We start from the raw sequence: 16,179 nt of genomic DNA, 5'->3' as shown, positions 1-16,179 counted from the left end.
TTTCTTCTCTCAAGTGTACTGTCAGTTCACTGCAGACGACTCGTGAGCGTACAACAGAGATTGTTCGTTAATGTTTACAACAAATAGCACTGTTCTCTCCATGGAAACAAAACACCCTTCGTTTTAATAATAATTTTAGACTAAATTAGTACATTAGTATAATTTGACAACACGTAAACCACAGGATTTTGTTTTAAGTAATGGATTTACAACAAAGTAGCACTCCAGATAAACCAGACACTTTTTATATAATTGTTCTACAACAAACTAGCACTCCAGATACACCAGACACTTTTTAAAATAATAGTTCTACAACAAACTAGCACTCCAGATAAACCAGACACTTTTTAAAATAATAGTTCTACAACAAATTAGAACTCCAGATAAACCAGACACTTTTTTACATAATAGTTGTACAACAAACTAGCCTTCAGATAAACCAGACATTTTTTTACATAATAGTTATACAACAAACTAGAACCCCAGATAAACCAGACACTTTTTATATAACTGTTCTACAACAAACTAGCACTCCTGATAAACCAGACACTTTTTAAATAATTGTTCTACAACAAACTAGCACTCCAGATAAACCAGACACCTTTTATATAACAGTTCTACAACAAACTAGCACTCCAGATAAACGAGACATTTTTTTACATAATAGTTCTTCAACAAACTAGCCTCCAGATAAACCAGACACTTTTTATATAATAGTTCTACAACAAACTAGTACTCCAGATAAACCAGACACTTTTTAAATAATAGTTTTATAACAAGCTCGCACTCCAGATAAATCAGACGCTTTTTTAAATAATAGTTCTACAACAAATTAGAACTCCAGATAAACCAGACACTTTTTTACATAATAGTTGTACAACAAACTAGCCTTCAGATAAACCAGACATTTTTTTACATAATAGTTATACAACAAACTAGAACCCCAGATAAACCAGACACTTTTTATATAACTGTTCTACAACAAACTAGCACTCCTGATAAACGAGACATTTTTTACATAATAGTTCTTCAACAAACTAGTACTCCAGATAAACCAGACACTTTTTAAATAATAGTTGTATAACAAGCTCGCACTCCAGATAAATCAGACGCTTTTTTAAATAATAGTTATACAACAAACTAGTACTCCAGATAAACCAGACACTTTTTAAATAATAGTTTTATAACAAGCTAGCACTCCAGATAAATCATACGCTTTTTTAAATAATAGTTATACAACAAATTATCACCCCAGATAAACCAAACTAGTTTGTTGTATAACTTCAAGTAATCAAAACAATAGACTTTTTATGATTTTACTGTTTTGATTACCTGAAGTAGTTTGCTACAATTCGGACATCTACTCAATAACTACTCCACACATCTAAATAATAATATCAAATGGAGAACAGTTTGCAAACATTTTGGTCAAAAATGTGGTTTTTTTGATGACGATAAACCCACTTGAAATAAAAATGTATCTTAAAACGGCTGCTATGGGTATTAACACTTTTATTGATAAGCAGAGAATGTTTATGTTTTTTTTTTAATTTCGCGCAAAGCTACACGAGGGCTATCTCCGCTAGCCGTACCTAATTTAGCAGTGTAAGACTAGAGGGAAAGCAGTTAGTGATCACCACCCATCGCCAACTCTTGGGCTACTCTTTTACCAATGAATAGTGGGATTGACCGTCATATTATAACGCCTTCACGGCCGAAATGGCGAGTATGTTTGGTGCGACCAGGATTCGAACCCGCGACTCTCAACTTACGAGTCGAACGCCTTAACCCACCTGGCCATGTAGGCCCTAAGCAGAGGAGGCAACGTATGATCGCACAAACATATATGAGTTGTTATTCTGGTTTGTCTTGCACATAGGTTTATAAAACACAGACACACACCTGTTTTGTGTGAGAGGACGTGCTTCTGTTATAGCCTGTTTCGAAACAGATCAGCCCTTTGCTCAGATAGTTTTCTTGTACTTCATGTAGAATTAAGCCTCGTCACATATTAAAGGTAATAGAGCGTTAAAATTTTTGACTATCCAGAAGTAGTATGAAACACACTCTATCCAGAATCCTGAAACATCATTGGACTACGGGAAACACTTTCCAGGAAAGTCTACTGTTAAATTACAAAAGAAAATGTACTGCCCAAGATAACAGTGTTTTGATCGGGTTAACACATCAAGGTAAAAAAAAAAAGTCTTGTAACACTTTACGACAGGAATGATTGGACACATTCATTCCAGTGTATTCAGAAGAACAGTGAACGAGAGACTGACCAAACAACGTTATCTGCAAACCAAAATTAACGAGAATTCATCGCTGTCACTGTGTTACTTGGACAAGACAGCATGCCAACTTATAGTTAGGGCGTTGGAGACATGTCAACTCTTCAAATGAGTCCTGCTTCCGGCTTGTTAGAGCTAATAATAGAATTTGTGCTCGTCGTTTTACTAGAGAAGAGATGTTGGAAGACTGTCTTTCCCATAGAGAACATACTGGAAGTGGTGCAATACATGTTTGGGCAGCTATTCATCATGGTGGAAAAACTGATTTTCATATTCTTCAGGGAAACGTCAATGGTGCCTCCGACAGACATCATGTGGATGAGATATTTCTATCATATGTTAGGGTAAAGTTTGGCAATAAGTATGTGTTCCAGAATCATAATGCCATTACCCACAGTATGCACACTGTACCGGATTATCTCGCCAAAGAGGACATTACAAGATTGTCATATCCAGTAAAAACTCTAGATTGTAATCCCATTGAGAACTATTGGGTATAAAAAATTGCAAAGTACAAAACTAGACTAGCTACTGTATCTAAGTTGCAGTGCCCTCTAGTAACAATTTGGAATAAAATCATGATAGATTACATCCATAACCTCATTGACAGCATGTCTGATCGCGTTATACTGGTGTTTAGAGTACGAGGAGAACGAACTAACCACTGAACGTTTAATATAAATTGATATAAGGCTATAGACGCTATTTATAAAAATTGATCTCATATTTGGTTATTATATATATATGCTTTGGTAAGAGTTTGTTGTCACAAGTGATATATCGAATTACAAATATTTCTAGGAGAGTCTTATAAAATTGTTTGTTGTTCTAACAAATCGTTTATAAAGCCTAAATAACCTGTCTCATTATACAACTTTAATATGTAGATGTTTAACATAATATACATTCCTCAGTTTGACAGACCTAAGTGTATTTGTATTCCACATTAATAATAACAATCTCATTTGTTACAAAATATACAAACATTTTGAACAAAACTGTAGTTCTATGTTTCAAATAACCAAAACAATACATTTTAATAATGATTACGTAGAGAAATAATTCAATCATGATTTTACAACAACTTAGTGGTAAATTCCATGAAAAGATTCCATTTATTACTTAACAACAAACTAGAAATATATTCAATGGAGAACATGGAATTAGTTTACAACAAATTAGAGGTTTATTCCAATGAGAACTTGAAATTACGATTTTACGAAAAACTACCTGTATATTCCATAAAAAAAACTTGGAATGGTGATTTTTCACAACAAACTAGAAATATATTCAGTGAAGAACCTGGAATTTTTATGTTAACAAGAACTTGAAATTACAATTTTACAGAAAATTAACTGTATATTCATAAAGAACTTGAAATGATGATTTTTTCAAGAAAATACAATTGTATATTATGACGATTGTACAAGAGAGTAGAAGAATAATGTTGATGAACATTTGGAGTGATGCAACACCACAACAATAAGATTGGTAATAATGTTCATCTCTCTTTACTTGTTTTACCCAGGTGGGTTAAGGCGTTCGACTCGTAATCTGAGCGTCGCGGGTTCGAATCCCTATCGTATCAAACATGCTCGCCCTTTCAGCCGTGAGGGCATTACAATGTGTGATCAATCCCACTATTCGTCGGTAAAAGAGTAGTACAAGAGTTGGCGGTGGGAGATGATGACTAGCTGCCTTCCCCGTAGTCTTACGCTGCTAAATTAGGGACGGCTAGCGCAGATAGCCTTCGTGTAGCTTTGCGCGAAATTAAAAAAGAAAAATAAAGAAAAAGTACTTGTGTTACACGTGTTTCTAATGAGAAAACCATATTGTATGGTTTAAACTGTATATATATCGCGTGTTCCGAGTCTCTATCGGCTGTAATGTTATCTCTTTTTTCCAGAACTCATTAAACTTTTGGGCTTACAACACGGAAAACTTTCAGTTGAAACGTTATATATCGTTTGTCCTTTATTTATATTACTTTTTCACGATACAGCAAGTGCAACTTTAGAGAAATCATCTACCTTTAAACAATAAAAAAGAACACTGCATGAAAACCAAAACTTATATTTTTGATGTTACAACAAACTAGAAACTACAATTCTCAATAGTCCACTTTCGAATAATAAGATTGGGCGTAAGGAAGCCAGTTATGGTATAGATAACGGCAATGTTGTAAGCTGTATGTTTCTAATCTTATAATTTATTTGTTAGCCAGAGGGAGCTGCGAACTTTGATGATGTAATTCCATGCAAAGCTCACGTTAAGCATAGTGTGTGTGTTTGTGTTTTCTTATAGCAAAGCCACATCGGGCTATCTGCTGAGCCCACCGAAGGGAATCGAACCGCTAATTTTAGCGTTGTAAATCCGTAGACCTACCTCTGGACTAGCGGGGACGTTAAGCGTATAAATAATTAGAAAAAGGGTCGATTATAAAATATTTAACTTACAGCAATGCGATAAACCACCTAAGATTTATGTTTTTTAAGAGTATTGGTACTGCTTAAAGCAGATGTGACGTGGAACATATTAATCCGTTACGTATCTGTGACGTCATATAATTAGCTTATTTATTGCATGCTAAGAGCTACAGGGTGATTTATAAATAAAATAACAAATTCACAATTATTATAATATAAAACTACTAGAGGTTATTATAGATATAAAACCATATTTAATATTATAAGACAGAACTGCTCGTAATGTAGTTATTATAAATAAAACGCCATATAAAAATGAAATAAAATAAATTATATTTGTATTACGTATCTAAAGGGCTGTTATGATCAAAGCCCCGCTTAGAATTATGATATATTAATAACTATTTGTTCCGGGAGAACGAAGCCATTAGGTAAACCATGAGAATCATATTTTATTTAGAAAAGGTTCTATCTGGAACATGAAGTTTCAAAATGATATAAATATATTTTTCTTGCAAAAAATAACATATTTCTTTCTTTTTTTATAAACTAGAATTATATTTATTTTGTGTTTTTTATTACCTTTGACAGTTATAACGATTTCGGTAACATTCGTGTCATTTAGCCTGGTATTTTTAGAAACAATGGACGCTGTTCAGGACTTATGATGGTCACCGTAGTTTTACTCGTGGATAGGTTTGTTATGGTGGTTGAAATCCACAAGAAGTTCACTGAAACAGTTTTCAAACTCATTATAACGTATCCAGAAATATTTTTGGTTAATTCTTACGAGTTTTAAAGTGCCTCTGAACAAATGTATTTTCTATATGATAGTTTTAAACACATCTATTTTAACTATGGGTTTTATTTATAATAGCTTTGTTTGTTTGTTTTTTGAATTTAGCGCAAAGCTTCACGAGGGCTATCTGCGCTAGCTATCTCTAATTTAGCAGTGTAAGACTAGAGGGAAGGCAGCTAGTCATCACCATCCACTGCCAACTCTTGGCCTACTCTTTTACCAACGAATAATGGGACTGACCGTCATATTATAACGCTCTCAAGGTTGAAATGGCGAGCATGTTAGGTGTAACGGGGAATCGAACCCGCGATCATCAGATTACTTACTAATCGTTTCGTAATAAGATCATAAATAAGTTCAAACAACAAAAATAAAGCTCTAATTGCATTTTTTTGTTGCTTATTTATTAACGTTTTTTTTTCTATTTCATTCTGCAAGTGTTTTCAACTCTAGCACAACTTGAGTCATGAAATCATGTGGATGATAACAGAACTCTTACGACGATCACAGTTGCTTGTGTTATGAAAATCATAAACACGATGAAAGAAGATATTTACGACTCTTAGTATAAATACTTCAGGAAAATATTTTTTCTATGGATTTTCAGGATTGTATTTGAAGATTGGCACGTGATGATTAAACATTTTGACCTAAAAGGCTAATATTGCAAAATCTGGATGATCACTAGGTTATCCTCTTTAATTTGATTAACTGACCGTTTGACTCAGTTAGTATGGGGAAAAAATACTATTAGGAATTGTTAATAAGCTTAGGAATGTAACTGATATAGAAATATTTATAATAGGTGGAGCTGCACTACACAATGTATATCTTGGTGACGAGAAACCCACTTACAGTAAAAATGTATCTCAGAACAGCTGGAATGGGTATTAACACTTTCACTAATTAGAGAAGATAACCTAGGAAAGTCGAAACGTTGTTTCTGCTTTATTAGTAAAAGTGTTAATACCCATACCAGCCTTTCTGAGATACACTGTCAGGAATATTTATAAATTTATTGTTTAGTGAAAGGTAGTAAAATAAATGTACTGAGCTATATATGTATTTGTGTAATAGAAATGACACCATACCAAGCGTTATTATTATATCATATGTTTATAGAACCCTCAAAAAGATAACTCTGTCTTTTTTTCATGTCAGTATGGCAACATGTTACGAAAATCCCATACAACATTTCGATAGTAACGTATTAAACGACGTATTTAGGTGTTTATCTTTTATTTACTTACACTAGTTACAGTTACGACGGAAAATGTTCGTACCCTTGTATCGTGAGAAGTTTTTTCCTCATAACCTAAAAAGTATCATGATTATGATAATGAAAGTACAGTATATTATAAATATTATACTAACACACATCTAAATAAATTTTTATGTAAATTGAATGTCAAATAAACTGTTTATAAAAAAATAACCAAACATAGGAGGGGCAAAAAGTATTCGTGCGTCTACTTTAATGGTCAGTTATGTAGCCTTTCAGGTGAATTACTTAGCGCAATCATTCCTCATAGCCCTCCATGTTCGTTCGACAGTACTCGACTGGTATTTTTTTCCATTCTTCTTTACAGAAGGCCTCCAACTCTTGCAAGTTTTTCGGATGACGCTGATGAACCCTGGTCTTCAACTCATGCCAAACGATTTCAATTGGGTTGAGATTGGGTGACTAAGATGGCCACTCCAGAACGCTTATATGGTTCCTCTGCAACCAGGATTGCACATATTTCGATGTGTGCTTATGGTCATTATCGTGCTGGAAGATCCAACGACGCCCAAGCCGCAAGTTCCAAGTATCATTTTTTATATAAGTGCCTAATATATCAACGTACTCTTCTTTTTTCATGATTCCGTTGACGCGGTGAAGGCTGCCTACACCAGCAGAGCTGAAGGAACCCCATAGCATGATCGAGCAATCTCCGTATTTAACTGTAGGGACTGTGTTCTTTGGAATATTTCGTTCCTCCTTCTTACGGAAAATATAGCGATCATTATTGTGGCCGAAAAGCTCGATTTTAGTCTCGTCTGACCAAAGAATGCTCTTCCAATAAATAAGTAAAGGGTTTATCTACATTCTTTCTTGCATACCTCAATCGTGCTTCTAAATGAACAGGCTTTAAATATGGAGTTCTACGAGGACGGCATGTTTTGAACCCAGAAGAGCGTAACATGTTCGTAACAGTAGAGGTGCTTACTTCAACCCCAGTTTCCATTAGGAGTTTCTGTATGCCATTACGTGTTAAACGAGGGTTCCTACTAACGTCTCTGAGAACCTTCCTCTTGATTCTCTCTGGAATTTTGGTGGGGCGTCCGGAACGAGGGAGTTTAGGAGTTGATCCTGTAAGCTCAAACTTGGCAATTATGCTTTGAACAGTAGATTTCGGTACATTATGTTGTGTAGCAATACCGGAAAGAGACACACGAGACTTGTATTTTACAATAATTCGGTTTTTTAAATCACTGGACAGTTGTTTCCTGTTCACCATGATCACCAAGCAGATAATGACGGAGACGGCGCTAAATTGCCGGGAGTACATTTTTTACTGGCTAAATTCCAATAATTATGAACTCAGTGTCTAGTTCTGGAATTGTTTAATGAAGTTTATTCGCCAAACTAAAAATTTTACGGGAATATCAGTTTCTTCACACGTTCTGAACCATACGAACACTTTCTGCTCATCCTATTTTTGGTTATTTGTTTATAACAGTTTATTTGTCTTTTAATTTACATAAAAATTATGTAGATATGTGTTAGTATGATATTTATAAAATACTACACTTCTATTTGCCTAATCGTGATACTTTTTAAGTTATGAGCAAAAAAACACTTAGAAGTACGAACGCTTTCTGTCGTAACTGTATCTCTTAAGCTTACCTGTATTAGTTGTTTCGTACCTTAAGCCTTTTTTGAAAGTTTATTCAGTTCCTACTCAACTTATGGAATTGTCAGTCACACAGACTTATATCGAGACAAAATATAGAGAATTAAAAAACAAACAAAGAAATTATTCATTATGCCATATGTATGCTAAGTGACATCAGGTGTTTTATCTTTCTGACTTAGAAAACTGCTTTGAATCATTAAATTATACCAAAAAGAGTCAGTTTTGTGGCTCAGTTGTATTAATTCGTCTGAAGGTAATATCATTTTGTTACTACCTTTGAAGCTTTTCGGCTCAGTGAACTATATTTGTCTTTGTGTGACATTTTCAATGTTTGCAAATAAGTAGGTAAGCCTGGTACATCCATTCGTGTGTGGTGTGATAGCTACGCGCATTTAAGCCTACTACATCCATTTACTTGTGATGTAGTAGTTACGTTAGTTAAGCCTGCTACATCTATGTTATTGTGATGTCGTAGCCATGCGCAGCTAAGCCTGTTAGTCACTCGTGTGTGACATCATAACCACGTCCAGCTCTGCTTGCTAGGTCTATTTGTGTGTGCTTTTGCAACTATGTGCAACTCATCCTGTGATATTCACATGTGTGTAATGTGTCAGCTACCGCCATCTTTGCAAATGTGCAGCTCACCCTGCTTAGTCTGTTTGTGTGTATGTGTTACCTGAGACAAAACAACTTTTAAAGTTTGAGAACACTAATATGTGTAGTGATTCGTAAGATGGTTTTTATTCAATGTCAGTGGTTAAGATAGAAGGTAAACAAAGGTTTGTCTCTATTCGCCCATTCTTATTAAAGCGTTTATAAATGTAAAAGCTTATTAAAGCACATACGAAAAGGAGAAATGTGTAAACAAATACAAGTTAGCAGACAGATGTACTTTATAACTAGAAATCTTAGGTATGCATTACAGTTAGCAGCTTTAGCTACACATTACAGTTAGTAGTTTTAGATACACATTACAGTTAGTAGTTTTAGATACACATTACAGTTAGTAATAGAGATCGACGAAAATTGCAAAAAAATCCTAATAGAACATTCAGGAAACAAAATCACCTTAAACAATGAAGATTCAGTTGAAAAACCTTTAATATTGACTGCTAATCCTGTGCACATATAAAAAAAGCACAAAAATCAAGTATGATAAAGTCACAGGAGGAAGAAAATCCGCTTGAAAAGGCCCAGTTGTATTTTATTATTTATTATTTTATTATTCTCCTGCCAGCCTTCAGAAAGAATCAGCTTGGTATATTCTACCCAACCCTGTTATAGAATACTAAATAAGGTACTGCGTAGGTCTTATGGATATTGAAAAGTCGAATTGTTTCTTATATATTTTACGTAAGCTAAAATACTTCACAATTATTTACCCATTTCATTCATATTATAAAAGAGAATTTTATGTTTTCCAGTGAAGTTTAGGATCTCAAATTAAATAGAAATAAATACTGTGCTTGTTCTGATGATGAATCGTTATATGCGGTTATTCCTTTGAAGGAGACATTACAGAGCTTGTAAGACAGCCTTTCAAAAAACTATTAGAACTGCTTCCCAAGAAGTCCCATTTTCTTTCTGATGATAATAACTTTGTTCTGACAGATAGAGCTAATATTGGTTCCAGATTGTCTCAGTCATTAGCTAATCTATGTCTGTGCTACCTTGGAAAACAATGGTTGAAGGAACGCCCGAATAGTATCAAATCTATATGCTAATGATGGTATACGGGTGATACTTTTGCAATATTTAACGATATGAAACATCAAAATCGGTTACGTGAACATCTGAACGGCAGACATGATAATGTAAAGTTCACGGTTGAACTTTAAGAAACTCAACAATTTACTTTTATTGGAAGCTTTAGTATCTAACAAGAAGTAAGTATTAGACGGTGAAGTTTTTCATAAAGCACTTTAGCAGGGTTATATTTCAAATTTTATAGTTTTATCTCATATAAGTACATTGTTAATCTCTGTAAAATATTAGTCCATATTTATAAAATAACAAGTACTTATGAATAGTTTCATAAGAAAATAAAGAATTTAATAAAACGATTTCCTAGTTATAGAATAAAAAGGATAGTAAGATCGCATTTAAAGACATTGTTTACAGTAAGGAAGATTTGTTCGTATTGTAAAAGGTGTAAATTATAATAAAATAATACTTAATCAGTAAGTAAATCAAGACAAAAGCATTGATATTTAAAGACAGTTTAGAAACCAGAACAACAAATATACATTTGCCCAAATTACCAACATCAATGGTACAGCCATTGACTGAAAACACGAATTTTACTACAAGTATAGTTGCAGAATAATTTTCACAAAGTCTGCCTTTAAACAAGCGTAACAGTTAAATGAGCTCGGTCAAATTGACCGAGAATGTGACCTCTTTGTATTCCTTAAGTCTTTATAGTTTTGATACTGCTAAAACCTTTGTTGTGGAGTAAATGATGCCCGGGCATACAGTGTTAATTTCAAACCAGGAAATAATAACATTGTTTAGTTATTTGGTAAGCTCAAAACCGCACACATACAAAACAAAAAACGTTTAATGCTGTTCATGAAGTTGGATCCCCAAGAGCTCATCAGTAAGTCTGCAGGTTTACTATGGTAAAATTCGGGTTTTCGATACCCGTGATGAATAGAGCCCATATTTACCACATATTTACTTTGTGATTTTCGGAGGAAGGAGTGAAATGAAATATATAAGTTGAGAGTTGGATAGCGAAACGATTTATTTACTTTAGTTGAATGTTTCGGAATTTGTTTGTTTTTTATCGCGCAAAGCTACATAAGGGCTATCTGCGCTAACCGTCCCTAATTTAGTAGTGTAAGACTAGAGGGAAGGCAGCTACTCATCACCACCCCTCGCCAACTTTTGGGCTACTCTTTTACCAACGCATAGTGGAATTGACCGTCACGTTATAAAGCTTCCGGCGAGCATGTTTGGTGCAACAAGGATTCGAACCCGTGACCCTCAGATTACGAGTCGAACGCCTTAACCCAACAGCCAAACTGTTTCGGAATACATTTATTTTTGCATACGCGAAATATGAGTGCAACCTTTTTTGTAATTTTGTGCTCATGACGTAATAAGTGCATCCCACAGCGTTAGACACATCTAAATAAAACGGTTTTCATTCTAATTAATGTTTTATTTCGTTTTTTGTTTCTCCTCAGGTTACTGCATGCTGTAACTCAGGTTACAGTGAAAGGTTACTGACCCTTTCACATAGCATCGTCTATTTTTGTGTGTTTTAATATTTCAGATTTGTTTTTGTGGATTCGTTCTGGTTTTAATTCTAGACATTTTCTCTAATAGCATGTCGTTTCGTAAATCCGAGGGAACATACATCGCATACTTTTATTACCACATAGCGACAGTAAAATTCCTAACACTTGAATAGAGTTGGGATAAGTAATGTTGACCGACTGCCTTCCCTCTAGTCTAGTGTTTCCCAGAGTGGGTGCTATGGTTTCTCTTGGGGCCGTGAAGCTTTTTCTGGGAGGGAAATAAAAAATGTGGACCAAAAATAAAGATATTAAATTAATTAAATTACAGGATTTCTTTAACCTGGCATGGTCAGGTGGTTAGGGCGCTCGACTTGTAATCTGAGGGTTGCGGGTTCAAATTCCCGTCACACCAAATATGCTCGCCCTTTCAGCCGTGGGGGCGTTATAAAGTGACGGTTAAACCCACTATTCGTTGGTAAAAGAGTAGCCCAAGAGTTGCCGGCGAGTGATGATGACTAGGTGCCTTCCCTCTAGTCTTACACTACTAAATTAGGGACGGCTAGCGCAGATAGCCCTCGTGTAGCTTTGCGTGAAATTCAGAACAATTAGAATTGCTTCATATTTTAAAATGAAAATAAAATAACCTTACATAAATTTAAGTGTGTATTTAACTACACATCATTCTACAAATTTAACCCAAACGTAAAGAAAACTGCTAATGGTCTAATTATAATACATATAAATTGATATTAAAAAGCAACTTTAAATTACAAATAAAATTAAACAGAAAAAGTATTTTGTAGATATAATTAAAGTTCATTAGTTCATGAAATAATCACATTTTGAGGTACTTTTAAAGGTTGGGGTCAAACCTTTTTATTCTGTTCAAGTAAGCTTCAGACTAAAAGAGTTTGGAACTACCGCAGTCCAGTCTATCAAATCACAAATTGGAACAGCTGTCTAGACCTACGCGAATATCTCGCAGAAAACTGAAACAACATATAGACAATGTCTCATGTCTTTTTTACGTTTAAGATTTTACTTCGATGTTGACAGACGTGACAATTTATTTCGTCAGTTTATTCCGAACGTTTCGCGAGACATTTATTTTACCCAAGATTGTCTGTATTTATCAGGTTCGCAGTTTTTCTCAGTTGAAGAAAGAATTTCGTGATGTTGATACATTCTACTTGGACAACGGAGACTCCAGGATACGTCCTGTTAGCAGAGTCATGGAAACATCGAAGTCTGAGGAGTCACTAGAGAACAATTTAAGAGCTCAGTCAACAAAGAGCGTCCGAGTGTTGCGCACTGACAGCGCCCCTAACCTAGCAGGTGAGTTTTGATTGGTTGTTTGGGGCTACCTCTTTGAATTCACTAATTATTACACCAATAAATGCCAGAAATCAGGATCAGGGCCAGCATTAGTTTATACTGAACCGTACACAAAATTTAGCCACTGAGTGTAGCCACCTATGTTGCACATTCTTAACACTGGACTTGATAAAAAAATGAATTTTTTTTTTTACAGCGAATAACATTTCGCTAAAAACTATCCGTTTTTCAGCATTACACATAAACTGAAGTTTTTATTTTCAAATCAGGTCGTATATGTTCGTCGCATGTGTTCAGTACTATAGCAGTTAGGCTAAAAATGGCTTCAAGTGTAACCTTAAATAATATTATGTTAATTTATTAGTGAAGAGTGTGCAGTTTGATGTTGTAAACTTAACTTAATTACATAAAGCCTCTCTTCCCAGCAGATCAGTGTAAGTCTGAAGGCTTATAACGCTAAAAGTTGGATTTTCATACCCGAAGAGGGCAGAGACAGGTAATTTAAAGATAGGTGGTGAGTGTTATATGTAGAATTTAATAACCTATCACAGAACAGATAGGATAAACTATGTGGGTTTTAGTATTTGTCAGATCTCAACACACGTCTTTCACCTGTAGGTGAAGTTCAAAAGACGTGCCATTAAAAAAATTAAATCAATAAACTAAAACTTTGCACAAAAACAACAACTGGTTAGGTTGCGAGTCCTAGTTTGAATCACGCGTGTAGGAAACATTTAGTGGAATGTACGCTATATTAAAATATTTTGGATCCTACCACGTCGTTACAGTGCATGTCGTCACGTTTGTTTATGCTCTATTTCATGAAAGAACATGTTAACAATAGCCTTACAACATATTTCTGTTGTGAAAGATCCCGTATGAGTTTTTCATTTCCAAAGCACATCACTCCTATATGCTTTTCATAAGCAATCTAGTGTACGAGGATGAGATTTTCACAAACCATGTTTAACAGTCTGATCACACAGAAATCCATAGAAGCTATATCTGGCGGCTTAACTGGAATGTTTTCGAATGGAATAGCATCAATTCCCGTTTCATTTCTCAAGTTGCTACAGGTAAGTGACAGATAACTGAATATGTTATAGAAGAAACTCGTGTGCACGTGACTTTCATCCTTTTTTTTTCATACTGAGATTCTTGTTAAATTTTGGGTACTATTGCCTTGGGTGCTTAGACTTATTTTGCTAATGACCTCTGTGTTCAAGCATTTCAGTATGTTGCAAGATGCCACATTTTGCTTACGACGGTTGGGATACGACTTGTTGCAGGTCTCTTTCAGGATAGTCCTGAGTTCCCAAGGTTATAGACGTTTCTTTGTTTTCCAGTGCCGTTAATGATCTGAATATTTTACAATGGAAAGTACTGTTACATACTCTCACCAAAAGTGATCAATTTTCGTGGCATTATACTACTTGCACAACGTGAAACAATGTCAAAATGTTGTTCTGATACATTCTGTTACACCACAGCTATATAGCAGCTGTAGATACCACATACCCAGCTGATTTACACATAAAAAGTCGTTTTAACGTAACTTAACTAACCATTTTTGTATTCACGACTTACATCGCTAAAAAGCGGAAGTTTCGATACCTGTGGTGGCCGTAGCATAGTTAACCCATCATGTAGATTTGTGTTTAATCATATTTTAATGTTTGTATATACATATATGTATATATCTAAGTCTAGTATTGCTTTCCATTTCCTTCAACCTATAACTGAAATTCTGAATAACAGGAATATAACGGAGAATTGCATTCTGGGAGATTGATTAAAATGTTCTGTTTCATTAAGAAAATAAAGAAAACTTCAGTTTTAGAAAAATAGAATAATTTGAAGTTTGAATACATCTTACACATGAACGTAACAAGAATTTGGTTGTTTAACACATTTTGGATGCAGAGTGGAAAATCTAAAAATTTAAAAGAAACGATGAGAAAGAAAATGTTATAAAAGGTGGATGTCACGAGAATGTTGACCATTTCTCATTTGAAAATGTATTACATCACAATACAGAACGTGGTGGTATTTTAAACTAATTGGTTGGCATCCAACCAAACAAAAAGTACTACGCTAACATAAAGGTAATGCCTAGCAGCAGTAGTGTAATTTCGAATAACATTACACAGTCGTACACTGATAAAATGTATAGTGTGTGTGTTTGTGTGTTTTTCTTATAGCAAAGCCACATCGGGCTATCTGCTCAGCCCACCGAGGGGAATCGAACCCCTGATTTTAGCGTTGTAAATCCGGAGACATACCGCTGTACTAGCGGGGGGCAAAATGTATAGTTACATGAAAAAAAGCTGTACTTTACTATATAAAGCAAACAACTTGCACAATACTTATATATTATACACCATATTCACATTCTTTTTGTATTTTTTATAATTTCTATATAAATAAATGTAAACATGTGTGGGTGTATCCGTTCATTACACGCTCTCACATCTCTTGATTAATCAGCACTAACTTTGACACAGTGATAAAAGATGACATGAGGATGGTTGTCATAGGGATTGGACACCATCATCTAATTTCATATTGATAGAATTTTTGAAAACACGTCTTTCTTATCAGTACTGATACCTTTATGTTATATTATTGCACTTTTAATGTTTATTATTTTAAGGGAGAAAAACAGAAACAAAGTTTTCTATTCTTTGTTACAAACGACTTTTTATTTCACGCATCCAAAAGATGGTTACTCCAGTTAGTCAGTAATGCATTCACCATCTAGTTGTCATTCCTTTTTCTTTGTGATATCTGTATTTATGTTGTTTCCACTGCTGCAACGTATTTATCCTTTCAACAAGTTTCCACAAGTCTTTTAAATGCATACAAGTGTCACAGATATTGTAGCTTCACACATGTTCGGGCACATTTGGGAACGTTGTTCGAAACGGTGATTCAATAGAAATTATAATTCACCTGAAAACTTTGAGAATGTTTGGTAAAGTATTTGAAATAAATTTTGTTAACGATTTTCTGGTCGCTCACAATTCTTATTTTGTCAGAGAAGGACGTTATAGTCAGTCCATACAGTTGCGCTGAAAAGGAGAGAACATGAGCTAGCGTGACAAGAAGTAGTTCATACCATGCTAATGCCATGCCTTTTTTATTGTCTTATGTCTTCGTTTAAACATGTGTGAATGAAAG

At 34.6% G+C, this 16,179-nt stretch overlaps 1 protein-coding gene across 1 annotated transcript in view; it reads left to right on the top strand.

The window, feature by feature from the left end:
* The window catches only part of LOC143228530 (echinoderm microtubule-associated protein-like CG42247), a 98,664-nt gene that overhangs the window by 3,615 nt on the left and 78,870 nt on the right, over positions 1–16,179 (top strand). Inside the window, exons 2-3 of the mRNA XM_076459773.1 lie at positions 2,576–2,788; positions 12,801–12,999. Coding sequence (XP_076315888.1) covers positions 2,576–2,788; positions 12,801–12,999 — 412 coding nt within the window. The remainder of the gene's footprint in view (positions 1–2,575; positions 2,789–12,800; positions 13,000–16,179) is intronic.

The sequence above is a fragment of the Tachypleus tridentatus genome, chromosome 10 (genome assembly GCF_004210375.1).
Source record: "Tachypleus tridentatus isolate NWPU-2018 chromosome 10, ASM421037v1, whole genome shotgun sequence".
Taxonomy (NCBI): Eukaryota; Metazoa; Arthropoda; class Merostomata; order Xiphosura; family Limulidae; genus Tachypleus; species Tachypleus tridentatus.
This window is presented reverse-complemented; position numbering and strand designations above follow the sequence as displayed.